This window comes from Aspergillus ruber (assembly GCF_000600275.1).
Source record: "Aspergillus ruber CBS 135680 unplaced genomic scaffold scaffold00008, whole genome shotgun sequence".
NCBI lineage: Eukaryota > Fungi > Ascomycota > Eurotiomycetes > Eurotiales > Aspergillaceae > Aspergillus > Aspergillus ruber.
Genome location: NW_024467304.1, coordinates 523848 through 541612, shown reverse-complemented (window position 1 = coordinate 541612; position 17765 = coordinate 523848). Strand labels below are relative to the sequence as shown.

The 17765-nt window shown below is 47.1% G+C and overlaps 8 protein-coding genes across 8 annotated transcripts; 5 read left to right on the top strand and 3 right to left on the bottom strand.

Annotated features, from left to right (window-relative positions):
* Window positions 1-1110: 1110 nt before the first annotated feature.
* EURHEDRAFT_553856 (uncharacterized protein) lies at window positions 1111-1902 on the top strand (the record flags this gene model as incomplete). The annotated part of the gene is made up of 2 exons (XM_040787576.1): window positions 1111-1320; window positions 1342-1902. 2 exons carry the CDS (start codon window positions 1111-1113, stop codon window positions 1585-1587), a joined length of 456 nt encoding a protein of 151 aa, XP_040640230.1. The 3' UTR covers window positions 1588-1902.
* A 314-nt stretch (window positions 1903-2216) lies between these two features.
* Window positions 2217-2796, top strand: cyn1 (putative cyanate hydratase; the record flags this gene model as incomplete). The annotated part of the gene is made up of 3 exons (XM_040778858.1): window positions 2217-2237; window positions 2284-2723; window positions 2775-2796. 3 exons carry the CDS (start codon window positions 2217-2219, stop codon window positions 2794-2796), a joined length of 483 nt encoding a protein of 160 aa, XP_040640229.1.
* A 73-nt stretch (window positions 2797-2869) lies between these two features.
* Window positions 2870-4326, bottom strand: EURHEDRAFT_514381 (acyl-CoA dehydrogenase family protein; the record flags this gene model as incomplete). The annotated part of the gene is made up of 4 exons (XM_040786264.1): window positions 2870-3375; window positions 3424-3513; window positions 3561-3788; window positions 3846-4326. 4 exons carry the CDS (start codon window positions 4324-4326, stop codon window positions 2870-2872), a joined length of 1305 nt encoding a protein of 434 aa, XP_040640228.1.
* A 271-nt stretch (window positions 4327-4597) lies between these two features.
* On the bottom strand, window positions 4598-6889 carry EURHEDRAFT_453236 (putative protein kinase; the record flags this gene model as incomplete). The annotated part of the gene is made up of 2 exons (XM_040784106.1): window positions 4598-5588; window positions 5649-6889. 2 exons carry the CDS (start codon window positions 6887-6889, stop codon window positions 4598-4600), a joined length of 2232 nt encoding a protein of 743 aa, XP_040640227.1.
* A 1041-nt stretch (window positions 6890-7930) lies between these two features.
* On the top strand, window positions 7931-11347 carry EURHEDRAFT_452859 (DNA-directed DNA polymerase delta POL3; the record flags this gene model as incomplete). The annotated part of the gene is made up of 3 exons (XM_040784071.1): window positions 7931-8314; window positions 8367-10549; window positions 10609-11347. 3 exons carry the CDS (start codon window positions 7931-7933, stop codon window positions 11345-11347), a joined length of 3306 nt encoding a protein of 1101 aa, XP_040640226.1.
* A 447-nt stretch (window positions 11348-11794) lies between these two features.
* Window positions 11795-12479, bottom strand: EURHEDRAFT_401601 (uncharacterized protein; the record flags this gene model as incomplete). The annotated part of the gene is made up of 4 exons (XM_040780101.1): window positions 11795-11849; window positions 11912-12087; window positions 12139-12288; window positions 12357-12479. The coding sequence occupies 4 exons, from the start codon at window positions 12477-12479 to the stop codon at window positions 11795-11797; spliced, it is 504 nt and encodes a 167-aa protein (XP_040640225.1).
* A 486-nt stretch (window positions 12480-12965) lies between these two features.
* EURHEDRAFT_411044 (uncharacterized protein) lies at window positions 12966-13901 on the top strand. Its single transcript, XM_040781508.1, has one exon. The coding sequence runs from the start codon at window positions 13279-13281 to the stop codon at window positions 13705-13707; it is 429 nt and encodes a 142-aa protein (XP_040640224.1). The 5' UTR covers window positions 12966-13278; the 3' UTR covers window positions 13708-13901.
* A 263-nt stretch (window positions 13902-14164) lies between these two features.
* On the top strand, window positions 14165-15566 carry EURHEDRAFT_354774 (uncharacterized protein). Its single transcript, XM_040778455.1, has 4 exons — window positions 14165-14572; window positions 14628-14888; window positions 14946-15116; window positions 15176-15566. Exons 1-4 carry the CDS (start codon window positions 14429-14431, stop codon window positions 15401-15403), a joined length of 804 nt encoding a protein of 267 aa, XP_040640223.1. The 5' UTR covers window positions 14165-14428; the 3' UTR covers window positions 15404-15566.
* The last annotated feature ends 2199 nt before the right edge of the window (window positions 15567-17765 follow it).

Sequence of the window (17765 nt, the reverse complement as noted above, 5' to 3'; positions counted from 1 at the left end):
TCGGCCAGTCTGTATCCGCTACTACGGGAGAGTTGTCATGAAGTGGAGGCTAAGGTATTACCAGCACGTACCCACCACCAGCAGAGGCCTGCATACAAACAAAGACGCTTCGACTTCCCACAATTCTCATCTGCTCGGGGTCTCTTTTAATAGGGCGTTTGGCTTTGTTATACCATCATTGGAACTTGCTTCTTGTCGAAACCAGATACTCGTACATGTCTTTCCTGGCTGTAGTGGTCATAGTGTTGGAGGTGCTCCGTATTGCCCCATGTTTTCTCAAGGAAATTCATTTCACATTGAGATTATTGCCATGGGAGAGAATGTATTTGTCCTTGGAGCAGCTCAGCCCAAGCGTATCCCAGAGACTTTCCGTTAGGCGGATAGAAGGTTGAATGTGCTGTGTTTTAACTCAATACATCTGAAATGGATATGATAGTACACGAGCCATAATGATTCAAAGCAAAGTGGGATTAAAGCAAGTAGAGACTGAAGCATCAGTGTAGACTGAGCTATGTATATTTCAGTTCAGCTGGTGTGTTGTCACTGCAGAACCACCACAGAGATGCATACTCTACAACCACAAACCCTCACTATCATCTAACACTAGTCTCAGTAGGTCATTCAGCTGAAAACTATTTGTCCCATCAGTCATCTAAAAATCTGGGTTACTGTGGATCTGTTTTCCACCACCCCATTTCACTTTAATCTACTGACAGTGTGTATGTCGACGGCCCACATTATCTGTGGGAATGTGAACATGGGCAACCAGCAAAGTCTCAGGGATAGTTAGGGAGTGAAACATCATGGGATGTCCTAATGCCTTGATGTTTGCTTATACGGCATATTCTACCATTTGATTGATACTCCTGCCTGGTTTGAAACTGTGCATATGCTCTTGTATTCACATGTGATGCTGATTGAGGTAACAATCATCAACTCATGCACTGTATTGGAAGATGTATCAGGACAGAATATCTCCTCTAGCTACAATTACAATGTACTGGCCCAAATCGAGTGCACATGCCTCCGTTTCTCTTTGTGAGAAACCGATTTCCCAGACATTCGCCAGTCAACATAAAAGGAGAGCAAAGTCGCCCTCCTGACGCCTTTATGGATGAACTGATCGGCCTTGTTCCCGGCATAGCGCTCAGCGACATGGTCATCGACAAAATCAATAAGAATGTCAGCTCGATGAAGGGTAGTTTACCCGGAAACTGGCGCGATCCGAGAGGCTTCTTGCAGTCCTCGACGCAGGCACCTGCCACTGCCGCTGACTCTGAAAAGACGCCAAAGCCTAGACCGTTGACAGAAGAGGAAAAGGTAGTGGACTTATCTTTCTAGCTTACGGATATTTTTTTGCGTTGTCAAAGGGACCAGGCTCTGACGAGGAAGAAGACGAATCTTTTGGTCTGGATGAAGTCCATTGTGCGGATTCCTGTGACTGAGTGTCAATACGTCAGCCCGGGCGACCCTGCTAATGACTTTGACTGGACCAAGGAGTATTTGAAGAGATTCAAGGCTACCCAGTCTCTTCCGGAAGCATACATCGAGAACATTCAGCCGAAGACTGATGCTTCCAGCCAGTGATTCTCTGCGGTGTATTCGCGGTTTTATTTGGTCTTTTTATGCCACTTCGGTAACTAGAGATAACTTCTTGTACATCACCGTCTCAATTCCTTTCCATCTGGTCTTCTGACTTCAGTATGTTAAGTCGAGGGCTACAGTAGTCCCTTGGCCCAGATTACCATCTGTAGACATTCAGACGGGCATTAGTTAACTACTCTTAGTCTCTTAGTCATGAAATGCTGCTCGCCCCAGGTATCCTCTAATATAAATGACCTTGCATTGCTGCTGTGAGTAATTAGCACTCAAAGCTGTATTTGAGTCGGCCACGGGACATATTTCAATACAAGCAGGGGCGAAAGCGAGCAGGAATCGTTTTTAATTAATTCAAAACTCGATATCAATTGCCAGAACTAATGGTAATGTACCGTATCATCCCTCGTGATCTGCAACTGTCAGTTGGTTCCGCTATCTCCGAGTAGACGGACAGTCATGGTACGATACAATACTTGTACAACGGCCTCCAACAATGTTGTATCAACATGACATCTTCGAACGAAACTATATAAATCAATTCAAGATCCCACTATCATTACTTGCAAAACCCCATTATCCGAAATCAATTATATCACACTTGTGTCCAATCCATCACCATGTCCCTCGCCACTCTCGACGTGAGTCCCCCATACACCAGAGATATAGCCAAAACTAACTCACCAGACCTCCCAACACCCCTCCCTCCCCACCGCATCCACGACCCTCTTCAACGCTAAATCCACCAAAAAACTCACCTTCGAACAAATTGCCCACCACCTCAACCGCTCCGAAGTAGCCGCCGCCGCCATCTTCTACGGCCAAGCCAAAGCCTCCCCCGAAGATATCTCCAACCTCTCTTCCCTTCTCGAGATTCCCAAGCCGGTACTTGAAGAGCAGCTAGGTGGGTTTCCGGACCGGGGTCGGTCGGTGGAGATGCCGCCTCGGGAACCGTTGATTTATCGATTATATGAGATTGTGCAGAACTATGGATATGCATATAAGGCGGTTTTGAATGAGAAGTTTGGGGATGGAATTATGAGCGCGATTTCGTTTTCGACGAAGGTGGAGAAGGAGACTGATGAAGGGGGGAATGATTGGGCAGTTATTACGTTGAAGGGGAAGTGGTATGTTTGCTGTCGGACTGGCGGATGTATTTCAGGGCTAACGTGGTATAGGTTGCCATTCTCGAGGTTCTAAGCTTGGATGGATATGGTATGACTCGGTTTATATAGCATGGTTGCGATAATCCATGACATTATATACAGACCTATTATATCTTCGACTTCCGACTCTCCAGTGCTTTACGTCTTGTCTTGAGAGCTTTCATCTCCTCCTGCAACGCCAGCCCCATCATAATCTCCTCACTCCCACCCCCAACAACATGAACTCTCATATCCCGACTAATCTGCTCAATCCGTGCCCCCTTCCCGGCTCTATTGTAGCCAGCACCGCCTAGAATCTGCTGCGCCTCACGAACACTTTTCTCAAGAGCTCTTGTCGCCATAACCTTGAGGAGAGCTGTCATACCACCGATCCTGATATTGTCCACGGGCTGATCTTTAGTGAGTTCGATGATGTGTGCGAGTTGCTCCATGAATGCGTAGGCTGGTTCGATCATTAGGCCGAATTTGAAGATTTTGGATTGGATAGCTTGCTTTTGGATTAGAGGGGAGCCGAATGTCTCACGTTGGACAGCGTAGTTGAAAGCATCTTCTGCACATACGCGGGCTAGTTGGAGAGAGGCGCATGCAAGACTGAGGCGTTCGGGGTTGAAGTCTTCCTAATTAGCTGGCGACCCTTTAACTGATATCAGCAGGTACTCACTAGACATGATCAATGGGAATCCATTGTTCTCTTCCCCAATCAGATGGTCAACCGGGACACGGACATCGTCGAGCTCGATGAATGTTGATCCTGATATGTGTCAGCTCATTGTTCATAGCCGGAAATGAAGTACCTACCGCTGGCATTGACACCTGAATTGTGCATCCGTTGACGAGTCACTCCAGGCGCCTTCAGCGGAACCACGAGCAGGCTGATTCCACCTTTACCCGGTCCTCCAGTCCGGACAGCAGCCGTGCAATAATCAGCCCAAATCCCGTTGGTAATCCACTTCTTCGTACCGTTCACGATATAGTTATCACCCTCCCGTTTCGCCGTAGTCTGAATATTCGCGACATCCGATCCAGCTGCACAAAGTCAGTATCGTACCCTCATCGAAACCATAACAGCCAAAAAGAATTCACCATCAGGCTCCGTAATCCCCAAGCAAAATCTCACTTCCCCCCTCGCAATTTTCGGCAACCACCTCCTCCTCTGCTCCACAGTCCCAAACCTCGCGACCGGCGGCCCCCCAATCGCATTCCCACCCCCCAGTCCCCAAACAACACCCACAAACCCAATCCTCGTAAGTTCCTCCGTCAAAATCAAACTGCACCACGTATCCCACTTATCAAACGGCACGTTCCCGGGCAATGACAGACCACCCGCGTCTTCGGGGGTTGTGAGCGGGTGCACGATGCTAAAGCCTAGTTCGCAGTGGTGGCGACGGACAGGTTCGGGGACTTGGCCTGATTCTTCCCATTCTTGGGCGTAGGGCGCGATTGAGGCTTCGATGTAGGAGCGGATGGAGGCGCGGAGGTTGTAGTGGAGGGGGGTGTAGTAGGGGTTTTGGAGGGAGAGTTGGGGGAGGAGAGGGGAGCTGTAGGGGGCTATTGGAGATTTCATTTGTGTAGAGTGTTATTTGGGTGTTCTGGCGCAATTGGTTGTAGAATGTGTATGGTGTTCATTGATATGTATATGCTTGGAAACAGGGGTAGAGTCTTATCTTATCGTCTGGTCCTCATGCGGGGAAAGCTTCAAACCGAGGACCGCGGAATGTCACTGAAATAGGAAAACAGGACATGAGATGAGTTGAGTTCGTATCACTTTCTTCATATAAATTAACGTTTCTATGGAGTAGGGTAGGTTCCTTTTCCCAATGCAGCTCAGTATCAAATCACGACGCCCTCTCTAATGCGCTTAAAATACCCACCAAATGCTTCTTGACATGGGAGCAGCGCCATCTCTGTCTAGAACGCGGCTCCAGCATGCCTCTAATGCAGGTCATTATAGAACCTGCAACAGTCATTCCCTCCTCGAGCGGCACCTGCCCCATGTCGATTTTCTCTGCAAAATCAGACGGAAAGATCGTTCTTTGTGTGGCCATGTCAATTGAAGCCGAGGAGCTCCTACCCCGGGTCAATTCACTTAGAACCATCTGGCGTTCCATTTTCGTACCCAGGCGATACAAGAGCTCAAATAGAATCACCCCAAGGGCGTATACATCAAGTCGCTCGTCGATAGTGTAATAATCCTCGTCAGTTATAGATTCATCCGACTCCGATATCCCGGGACTATTGCTGTTCGTAGGTGGGCGATAAAATTCGGTCCCAACGACACGGTTCATATTCTGTGATGACACAGAGCCCCTGAGAGAGCAATCGTCTATATGTGAGATATCTGCAACGAGGCCGAAATCTCCAATCCGAGGATGGTAATACCGGCAGTCTGATTCGGGTTGTTTTTGACATGTACCGCATATCTCTAAGTTGCTATTCTCTAGAGATGACAGAAAAATGTTCGCCGGTTTGAGATCACGATGTACGATGCCTTTGGAGTGGATATACTCGACGCCAGAGATTATGCTTAGCATCAGCCTCAAGGATGGCACCAGGTGATAGCAATGGCGCCGTATTTCTTTCTCACTTTGCTGCGGATTGAGGTAAGAGCCGAGTGAAGTAGGATGTAGTGACATCTGAATATGGAGGACAACAGCAATGTCATTCGTCCCATCTCTGGCCCTTCGTTGGACCTGCATTTTCGAGGCGCCATGACTTAGGCCATCGGTGAAAATATCGCTGTCATTTGCACCAAAAGTTGACAACTGACCCTGGGATGGGACGCTGAAACCACGGGTAATAGATTCAATCTCTTCATCGAATTGGATACTGTGACCCGAAGATCTCTTCGAGTGGCGCGAGGTTGTGGTTGACTGACTCCGTTGTGACATTGAATCTGAATGCGTTTCAGCCGCAGAACTCTCGGAATGCTCAAATATAACCCCATAGCTCTGGTCGTCCGTTGGGTCGTGGCTGGGCAGGTAACTATGAGTTTGTTCTTGGTTAGACGCCGCAGTCTGTCCATTGTTGGACGCAAAAGAAGTTGGTCGATTAGAAACGCGTTGCGAAAAGTGCGCTTTCTCAACCCATGCACCGTAGTACCGAACGACGTTGGTATGCTCCAGTCGAGCCAGCGTCCGGATCTCTTTCATGATGGTCTCAAGTTGATTACCACCAAACTGCAATTGCTCCAGCCGTCTCTGGCTCAGCGGAATCTTCTTCACGGCATAATTTTGCCCATCAATGTGATTCTGTACATGGTACACCTCGCCATACGAGCCTCGACCTAAGATACCGACCTCAGAGAATTCCGTTGCGTAGCGAGACATAGCATTGATGGGCGACGGTGGCTGAGAACTGAAGAGTGGGAGGCTCACGGGAGAACTTCCGGTAAACGGCAATGTTCGATGTGGCAACTTCGTGACATCCAATCGAATATCTTCCAGAGGAGTGACATTTCTTCCACCGGAAAATTCTTTGAGACCTAGTATTTCTCGTCTTTGATCCATGTGGTGTACATAACCTCCAGGTGGAGTCTCCTTGAGAACGCGCATGTTTGAGGACCTGGTAGTCAAAGCTAGGTCCCTTGTCGTACTTACTGGCGACTGTTGCACATGGCGATCGTTCAGATCCAATCCCTCTAGGGCAGATACTCCAAGTAAATCGAGGTTGTCGCGGTAGTATTGCCTTGTCGTTCCCAACTCTTCCTTGTCCACACCACTGGCTAGCACGCCATGTGATGATAAAAACTGTGATTTAAAGGCATACATCCGTTTTCCCAAGTACTGTACTTCCGGAGAATCACGGGTATAATTTCCAACTGAGCCCTCCTGGGCATTCAAGATATCTGTAGCCCGGCTTAAGCAGTAGAACTCCAGCAACGCAGCGGTCATCATGTTTGCATGGCTCCCGGTATCGATATCTGGGATATCCTTTGCATCTGGAACCTCATGACGGCGATAAGACGAGCTCCTGCTTATGAGGGGAGGCGTATTGGTGGGATTGGCAGAAGGCTGGGTCGCACCTCCCACATGGTAGCTTGAACTCGCAACCACATCCTGTTCACCTTCGTCGGAACTGGATTGAGAGTCGGACGAAGAGAGATCAGCTGCTGATATGAACATTGACATGTTGCAGTCAGTAATTCGATTAATTGGTGGGAAGTGCAACAGGTGTCATCGGGATCCTGTCCGCCATATATATGGAAAGAAGACCTCAATTATCCGGTAGAAGGAGAAATAAGGCAGCAGAGAAACAAAGATAATATATATATATATATATATTTTTTTTTTTCCCCTGTAATGAGATATTCAATATAACTTGAGTCCGGTCCGGCGATCACAGGTAATTGTCTCTCTAACAGTTGGCTTCCTGAAATTCGCCAATGCTGCAACGAATGAACCAAAGCTCCCACAATATGAAAAGAGCCTCTTCATGTAGCCTAGTACGTCTCAAAGTCGTGTTTGGCTGTCAAAAGATGCCACGGTTGTTCGACTGAGTTGGTTGGAAGAAGTCAATCAGCCTTGCTTCCATCGGTTTCTATATGCCATCTGGCAAGCCGCATCCACACGGGTTGGGTTAGAACATTGTGACTATTTGAGAAAGAGCGTTTATTCCATTATAGCATCTATTGACCTGCAAAAGAGATCTCGTTTTCCATAGATCGATCATTTTGCCCCGCGTCATCTATTGAAGGCGAAAACGCTTTTTCTGAGTCAGAATCATGCCTTGTGGCCTCAGGCAATAGCAGCCATGGCACGTACAGAAAAGCGTCCGTAGACCAATAGACGTAGAACTTCTGTCTTCATCCAAGATGGACTTATACCTGAATACCGAGTAGAATGTATTAGGGCGATTTTGTATGTTGATATAGGTTTACAGCAGCACAAAGGAATGACTTGTCATATAACCAATTAGAGAAGCGAAAGCGTGCATAAAATGAATAACCGCGATGCATAAAGTACCTTTGCGTCATTAGCAACACGCAACACGTGACCTTGTCTCACGCGTAAAGGGCGTCACGTCAAGGCGCGAACGCGAAGGAGCGCAGTTGCCCGTGACGGAGCACTTTCGGAACAACAATCATTAAGAGCATTGGCGCTTTACGACCATCATCTTAGGTGCTCCATTTGCTCTCCATCACCCAAATTCTTCTTCTATGAGTTGCCATTATGCCTGAAGCCGTGAAGCGGGTGCTGGGCGAAGCTACGAACAATCTCCGCAGTCCATTGAATACGCCGGCTGCTATCAAGAAGCGCAAACTTGAAGCAGAAGCTATTGTCAAGGTCAATTCGCCATCTCAAAATGGACAACGGAAGGCGTTTGGCTCGAGCCAGCCGCAGAAGAGTCAGTTCGAAGAGGAGGTGCTGGAAAAGTTGACACAGGATATCAGCGGATTGAAGGATTCGAACTCCGAGAAGGATCAGCAATGGGAGCGGCCACCACTTGGGGAGTTTGATCCCACGAAAGAGAACATCTGCTTCCAGCAGATTGATGCCGAGGAAGGGACAATCATGGGTGGCAAGACGGCAATTCGGTTGTTTGGCGTTACAGAGGTATAGTTGTTGCTTCAAGAAACCACTCGCGATTTGCTAATAGGTTCCATAGGTTGGCCAATCCGTCTTGCTCCACGTTACCGGATTCCAACACTATCTCTATATCGCTGCCCCTGTGAACTTTACGAAAGAAGACTGCGAACCCTACCGTGCTTTCCTGGAAACCAAAACCGGTCTATTCCAAAATGCTATCCAATCGGTCCAGATAACGATGCGAGAGAACATTTACGGATTTCAAGGAAACCAGAAAAGCTATTACTTGAAGATTACGGTGACGGAGCCCAGATACATCACCAAGGTGCGAAGTGCGCTCGAGAACGGTGGCTCGAGTATGAACTACAAGGGGTTATGGAGCAGTTCAGATTCGGGGATCCTCACCTTCGATAATATTCAATATCTGTTGAGGTTCATGATTGATACAAACATCGCGGGTATGGCCTGGGTAGAGGCCAAGGCAGGAAAATACCATTTATTCTCTCCGAACGAAAAGTTATCAACATGCCAGATCGAAGCAAGCGTTGACTATCGTGATCTCATTTCACACCCTCCCAACGACGAGTGGGCTAAAATGGCACCTCTTCGCGTATTGTCGTTCGATATCGAATGTGCTGGACGAAAAGGCATTTTCCCCGAACCCAACCAAGACCCAGTGATCCAAATAGCCAACGTCGTCACTCGATATGGTGAATCGAAGCCTTTCGTTCGAAACGTATTTGTACTGGATACGTGCAGCTTAATTGTTAACACCCAAGTTCTGGAGTTCGACAAGGAGGAAAAAATGCTCATGGCATGGCGTGATTTCGTGGACAAAGTTGACCCTGATGTGATCATCGGATATAACATTGCCAACTTCGATTTCCCTTATCTCTTAGACAGAGCGAAACATCTCAAATGTGCAGGATTTCCGTACTGGACTAGATTAAGGGGTATTCAGTCGCAGGCCAAGGAAACCAACTTCTCCAGCAAACAGATGGGCAACCGCGACACAAAGTCAACGAACACGAACGGCAGAATCCAACTTGATCTCCTTCAATTAGTTCAGCGTGACTACCATCTTCGAAGCTATACGTTGAATTCGGTCTCCTACGAGTTCTTGGGCGAACAGAAAGAAGATGTTCACCATACGATGATCACTGAGTTATTCAACGGGACACCCGACTCAAGACGCCGTCTAGCCGTTTACTGTTTGAAAGATGCATACCTTCCGCAGCGGTTGATGGACAAATTAATGTGCCTGGTCAATTATACCGAGATGGCAAGAGTTACTGGTGTACCTTTCAATTTCTTACTTTCGCGAGGTCAACAAGTCAAGTTCATTAGTCAACTGTTCCGGAAAGCGTTAGAGCAACAGCTTGTTATACCCAACGCAAAATCGACTGATGAGCAAGACTACGAAGGTGCCACTGTCATTGAACCGGTTCGAGGCTACTACGGCGTACCAATTGCGACACTGGATTTTGCATCACTATACCCGTCGATTATCCAGGCACACAATCTATGTTACACGACATTGCTGAACAAGACAAGCGTTGAGAAGCTTGGTTTGAAGAAAGATGAAGACTACATCGTCACTCCAAACGGCGATATGTTCTGTACCATAAAAGTTCGCAAGGGTCTTCTTTCGCAAATTTTGGAAGAACTGCTCACTGCAAGAAAACGTGCAAAGAAGGAACTTGGAGTAGAAACTGACCCATTCAAGCAGGCTGTGTTGAACGGACGACAGCTTGCCTTGAAGGTCAGCGCAAACAGTGTTTACGGTCTTACCGGCGCGACGGTTGGGAAACTGCCGTGTCTGCCCATCGCCAGTAGCACGACCAGTTATGGTCGTCAAATGATTGAGAAGACGAAGCAAGAGGTGGAGGCCAAGTACACTATTGCCAACGGATATTCCCATGATGCCAAGGTAATCTATGGTGATACCGACTCAGTCATGGTGAAGTTTGGCGTGGCTGAACTTGAGGATGCCATGAAGCTTGGGCAAGAGGCATCCGAATATGTCTCGTCCAAGTTCATCAAGCCCATCAAACTAGAATTCGAAAAGGTCTATTTCCCGTATCTTCTTATCAACAAAAAGAGATATGCGGGTCTCTACTGGACGAATCCGAAGAAGTTCGACAAGATGGACACTAAGGGTATCGAGACTGTCCGTAGAGATAACTGCCTGCTGGTCCAGAACGTAATTGAAACGGTGCTGAACAAGATATTGATCGACCGGAACCTCGATGCTGCTCAAGAGTGAGTAAATTTACCGATCCCTTCTGCATTCTACAATCATTTGCTAACTGAATTTGCAGATACGTCAAGGATACCATTTCGGATCTTCTACAGAACAAGGTCGATATGTCGAAACTTGTGATTACGAAAGCGCTTTCGAAATCCGACTACACGGCCAAGCAAGCACACGTTGAACTTGCGGAGCGAATGCGGAAACGTGATGCAGGTTCAGCACCCACTCTAGGTGACCGTGTCGCATATGTCATCGTGAAAGGTGCCGGAGGTTCAAAGAACTACGAGAAGTCGGAAGACCCTATTTTCGTCCTTGAAAACAATATTCCCATCGATACGAAATACTACCTCGATAACCAACTCGCGAACCCTCTTGGTCGTATTTTCGAACCCATCCTCGGAGAGAAGAAAGCCAACCAGCTGCTTACCGGAGAGCACACGCGTTCAATTTCCGTTGCTGCACCAACCCTTGGTGGTCTTATGAAGTTCGCGAAGAAAACCCAAACCTGCATGGGCTGCAAGAAACCTCTTTCCGGGAAGGAAGAGATGGCCGGGGCTGTCTGCGAACACTGCCGCCCTCGTCTTGGTGAATTGTATACCAAGACGCTGACCAAGACGTCTGACCTAGAGGTCCGTTTCGGTCGACTGTGGACACAGTGTCAACGCTGCCAAGGCAGTCTACATTGCGAGGTCATTTGCTCTTCCCGAGATTGTCCAATTTTCTACATGCGAATGAAGGCGAAGAAGGATGTGGAGGATTCGCAAAAGGAGCTGTCACGATTCGATTTTGATCCTGGTGCTTGGTGATTGTTGAACTATTTGGGAAATATTTTGCATTCTGTTTGATCATTGACAGGTTGATTTCCTGTATTTGGCATGGCGCATTGATACTCTGATGGATTGATGATTGAACCGGCGTGTTGGGATTGTGATATCTTAAAACATTGACATGACATTGTATATTTGTACTATGCAGCCAGGGTAATTATTTGATGCTCATTTATTCTATAACAATTCAGAAGCATGTGTTCAATTGCAGACGTGTTCTATGCGTATGTGCCCTGTACTCCGGACCTGCACTTGTCTCGGAATGCCACAGCCAACCAAATACGCCGTGCGTGTGGTAACTCCATGTGAACAAAATAAACAAAGACCATACAAGACAAGCATATAACCACATCAATCCAATCTAAGTCCCATGTCAAGCATCGCTGCTTCGAAGTCCCTCTCAAGGGACCCAGGTTTCGAACCCGCCTAGGCACCAATGCCGGCCAAGTCGTCAATGATATTGGACGGTTGGCACTTCTCACTAACAAGCAACAAAATATAAGAGGCAACAAATATATGTGATAAGCAAGATGAGATACTTACCTCTCTGGGCCCTGCTCTTCGGTATGAGTATTCTGAACGGGTCCCTTTAAGGATACCGGGGCCTCGCCGGTCTGGCTACTATCCGATGGCTCAAGCGCGTAATTACCGATCGCCTCGTTCGTGGCGGTTGATTGAGAGGGTTGATATTGATTTTGAGAGTTATTGGGTTGATTGGTCTGTCATGATGGAGTATGGAACAGTATAGGTAGTAGACGTGATTAGATTACTAGAATCAAGGGCTCTGCAGGACTATGAAAATTGTTGAGCTGGATGGATTTCCCACGTCCAAGAAAATCCAGGAGACCCCGGGACAGGGCCTTTTTTATAGACATTCCAATAACCATTCCTGGGAAATGTTGATGGGTTTCCGGATACATCTGACAAGAGAGTAAGAGAAGAGAAAAAAGAAAAGTGCGAAGCCAGTAATACATACTACATAACATACCATACGAGGTTCTACGACATACAAGCCTCCTACTATACTGGGCTGGGCGTATATAGTCCGTAGCTTAAAATTATTAAACGCGCTCTTTTCGGCATCGAGGCTGTACAAAGTGTTGTGGGACATAAGCAGGATCCGATACGCTCTCATACGTTCCCTCTCTCGCAGAGGGCTGTACTTCTAGTCACTATTACCTCGTGATCCCCCAAAATGAGGCATGAGCTCTGACTCCGAATATCAAAAGCATCAGTGAGATGATAATGCTGGATAACTATCTGATTCTGAATTAGATATTTGTAAGGAATCACTCCATTTTCACGCTAAGTATATCATGCGAAAAGGTCAATATTTTCTAGCTCCTATTTATTAACTTGTACATATGTAGTGTCTCGTTAGCAAGTATTCTTGTAGGCGGTATTCAGACACTGACGGAGAAATAATCCACTCGCGGTGGGGCTGCCCGAGTCTCGTCGAATCCAGGGATCTCGGCCTTAATCCGACGACAGCGCTTCCTCAGACTCTGCTATCTGTACCCTATATCCACACGCAAACGACTATGAATCCGTCCATTGAGGAAATAAACGAGGGCGAAAATACAAGTATCCCTGCTCAAGGCACTCAGGCAGAAACCGGGCAACTGTCGTGGCCTCAGGTGTGTTCGGGACCACTATGGCGTAACGACGACTATGTGACTTACAGTAACCACAGATATGTTCTCAACATGAATTCGTCCTTTCTTCGCATTTAGATATGCTACAAGCTGCGAGAGAACACCCCCAATCTGATGATAATAAGTTCCGGACGATTTCTTCTATGCTTGACAAAACAAATAAGTTGATGTCACAATTCCGCGTTGTTAAGAAACAGGTAGGCTGCCTCTGGGGCCTACTGTTTTTCTTAGTGCCTGAGTCTAATATGTAGACAGATGGATAGTACAGGGGCAAATGGGGAACAGCCCGCCTCTCAAGTCGATGATGCGAAGTCGACGACAGCATCGGGGTCAAATCCTCCAATGAGTAAAAAGAGAGCCAGGCCAGGAGAGGCAAACGAGAACGGCACGGAACTGAGCAGGCTACAAGAAAGTCGCGCGCAGAAGCGAAAGCGCGTGGAAATTCCAGGAAACGACGAAGACTTGCGGAACACAACGCCAGTCTCTGCTGAAACAGAGGATATCTCTGAGGAGGTCCAGCGACGACTGCTGATCAAGGAAGAGCAGCGAAAAAAACGTAATGCTATGCCTGAGAAGCGGAAACGTGATAGAGATAGCCTTCTCTCGAACGATGGCATCTTGTCGCTAGGAGATGCAGCAAGGCCAAAGAAGAAGAGGCGAGAGGAGCAGACAGGTTCGGATTGAGCGGACGAATTTCCACGCGAATACTGGAATTACTAACTAAATTGGGGGGTGGGGGAGAAAAGGAACGTATATAGTAAAACCGTTGGAACAAGCGACGGACTGCGCATACTTTCAGGTACGGTTCCTATTTCTAACGACCACATGCCAGACATTGACTTCCCGCAGAAGAGTCACAACTCGGCACATCAATAGAGAGCCAATCAATTTGAAACACTTGGCCTATTCCTGGAACTTGATCCATGGTCGACTATCCTGCACATCCCGAATGAACTCTCCTGGCCTCTGCGGCATTCTGCCGGTAGGAGATCGAAACAGCTGCCTAGGCAGTTCCTGGGGGTATAAAAGTTCACCCACCACCCCCGCTAGGTTCCTTTTCTTCTTTTCTCCATCTTTCGTCCCACAGCGTAAGATTGGCGACCATTACGTTCACAGCGTTTTATCTCGTCGTACCATCCCTTTACTGACATCTGCTAGTAGCAGAGCCAGTAGTATACATCTCAGCTTTCTCGTCATCGTATTTCTCCCACCGAAACTCTTCATAGAGAGCTGGTGATATCCATATTTATTTTCTGACTCACGAAGACCTCTTTAAAAAAGAGCCAGTGATTAGTGGCCCTTTGTATGACCCACTGACTCACTGAGACTACTCTTTTAAGAGAGCTAGTGGTATCCGTATTCCCTCTTATCCTTCTATCCGCTTATTGTCGCCAGTAAATTCACCATGAGTTTCATTGGCAACAACGGCTTCGGCCAACAGCGCGGTGTTCCGGCTTGCGGATTTCAGCATGCACAGTTTAACCACAATAGTACTGTCATGGGATCGAATGGACACGGGCCCGCTAACAACAAGGGTGGTTGTAGGAAGGTAAATACAACTCAATTTCCTGTTATATTCTGGCGAATACTAACCAGTAATATAGGGCAACGGCCGATGTGGCAAGCAGCGCCCTGCTGCTCGTAACAACAACAGCAACCAGGGGCATAAAGGCCGTCGGGCCCAGAGAATCCAGAGCTGGAAACAAGGCCAGAACCAACGGGCTGAGAACTGTACCGGCAACCAGCTCCATACTTACGATCAACCCCAGCCCAAGAACCAGAACCAGAATCCGAATGGGTTGAGACGGACTGCCACTGCCCCCGCTCGCAGCAACCGCAGGAATAGCCGGAGGTTCAATCCGATCGTAAGTCTACCATTCCCTTTAGCAGTTTTTATACAATCGATACCAACCTTATTTTAGCCCGTCAATAACCAGGGCTTTCTCACTGGCCCCCGTGGCAGACGTGCCAAGACCAGTCCCTGGGATGGGGATAATGTTATGCGTCATGCACTGCGCATCAAGAGGCCTGGAAGCCGCTCCATTGAAGACGTTTTTATGATTGATACTCCCCCAGTCGTCAAGCAGCAGCCAGTAAGTTACCCACCCTTATATTATGCAATTTACCAAAGCAGATACTGACGTGTTTCTAGATCTGGCAAGAAGATGCAGACGTGGCAATGCAAGATGCACCACCACTCCTTGAGGAACAACCAGTCTATCAGTACCAGTTTGACTTGGAAAGACACTTCCAACTTGCCTTTGAGCAACTTGCTCTGGAAAGACAACAAGGAAGGGAGCTCCTCGCCCAAGGGGTCTTGGAAATGCAGAGACTTGCTGCATCCATGCTTTGTCACGAGACAACAACCGTGCTGAAATGAGCACTCCAGACGACATCATGACAGCTCATATGGCGGGTCTCTCTCTGGCGTAAACGACCAAGGGTAGGCTGGACCCGGTCAATATAAAACAATGGCAAGGAAAAACTGGTAACAACAGCCGATATGGCAACCGGTTTTGACAACGGCGGCAAACAAAACAATGGACGGAACGGCTGCATCTTCCTTTCCGCCTGATGGAGGCACCGGGTTATTGCCGGCAGTGACTACGACCTATGCCCACCTAATTTACAGTCCGCCATTTCTACAAAAAGAACCAAAAAAAAAAAAAAAAAAAAAAAAAAAACAAAAGAGGAGAATACGACCAAATGCCAGACAACAACAAGAAGACAAGAAAGGACTATTATCACCTAAGTGGTACCGGCTCCAAACCACTTTATCCCAGACTACAAGGCCCCGGGCATAATTGGCCTTACTACCCGGGGCAACACATAATTGCGTGCCATTATACCAAACCTTATTCGGGTCAAGATGCTGAACATGAGACTCACCACGTACACGAGGGCACTGCATTCATGGGAAAAGTGAACATAGTATTTGAAGAAAATTTACGAAGTGGTCGATCAAACCAAACTACAAAAAGGACCTTCAACAATTACCAGGAAAAGCAAAAAGCAGAAAAAAGAAGAAAAAGAAAACCCACCTGACGACACACCAAACTACAAAAAGAAGAAAAGTTGTCCAGCCCATCCCACGAAATTTTCCAAGAAAATATTCTCGAACTACCACTTGAGTGCAGGAAACAGCTGGTCTCATCCCCCGGACCCCCGGGTTAACATTCTACCCAAAACAAAAACCAGAACAAGCAGCATCTTGGGTTACCTAGCCCGGTCTGAAGAGATGCTCGTACAAGCCCCAGACCCTCACAGAAGGACTGCTGAGCGTACCCCATAAAGGGAACCCGATGGGGATAATATGGCCGGATTGCTTCTGTGGGACGAATAGGGATTAATAAAAAAAAATAATAATAATAAAAAAAGAAGAAGAAAAAGAAGTTAGTGGTATGTGCAGTTATGGAGTTCTCGGAAAATCGAAACTCAACTGAGTTGACCAGGGAATATTACAACAACGTTGGCAACAATAAGAGTCCTCCATATTTGAGGCGCCCCGGTGCTCAAAGGACTTTACCACCACCAAAACAAAAAAGGCTTATTTCCATGAGTCCTCCCCGGATATGGGCCGTCTCCCGGGTTCAAAGGATACCATAAAGATAAAGCCAACCCTAATAACGGGCACAGCACTCACTGCCAAGATCAAAATTCCCAACAAGGCAAAACACACCCACTAAATCAAGCCTAGTGCTCCGCGGGTGTTCGAGTCGTTCCGGCCGATCTGGGAATTACAATAAACAAATGATATTGCAAAAAAAAAAAAAAAAAAAAAAAAAAGGAATTCTCGCCTATTCGGCCTAGTTCTGGTTCTACTTACCTTACCATACTTACATCGGCCAGACTGACTGTGCACTCTTTAGTATCCGCTCCGCTCATCATATTTCTTCTATCATCGGCCCGTCTGGGAAAGGACTTATGCCACTCCACTCATACTGCCAGTCAGCTGTGCCTCGATATCGACTTGCCAATGTCAGATTTTTGGTGTTACAGACTGGCATTAACAGTCATGTCTATGGGGACGCGGTCAGTCGGGAAGGAGGACTGCATCTTATTACCAAGTCAGTCAGTCACAGACAACTGAACTTCGACATAGACGTCGTGTCACTAGTTGGTACTGACAGTCATGTTGTTATGGGGAAATTGCCGGTCATAAAGGATGACTAAGCCTATATGGGGATGTGGCCAGTCAATGAAGACTGCTGTTCAGGTTGTTACCAGCTTGTATGAACGGTTCATAAATGACCGTGTCTTTAGTTCTGTATCAGGGGATGAAGTTAGGGCTTAGTTTGTTTTTGGTTTTGGGAACACTACGATCCGGGGTAGATTCGAGTCTAACAAGAGAAAACACAAAAAAAAAAGTTCAAATGAACAAAACAGAAAAGAGGGAAAGAACAAAGGGGACAAAGATCGAAGAAGCAAGAAGTGCTTTTCTTTTGAAAAAGAGGGTTGGTCGGCTGGGAATTTTTTCAAAAGCAAGCACCTTCATATTCATGAGTACTTTTCTTTATTTCACATTTATCTCATGTTAAATGTGTCCATTCGGAGTGTCCATATCTCTACACTCCGGATGGACGCATATCAAGTCTTACACCACACATTCCCCGTGTGTCTATACGCATGTACTAGGGGACGAAAGATTGTACACACACAGAAAGAGAGGAAGAGAGAGCTGAAGACAAAGAATCAAACTGAGAACCGAAATCGGGGAAGTTGAAATTACATGCATGTACCGG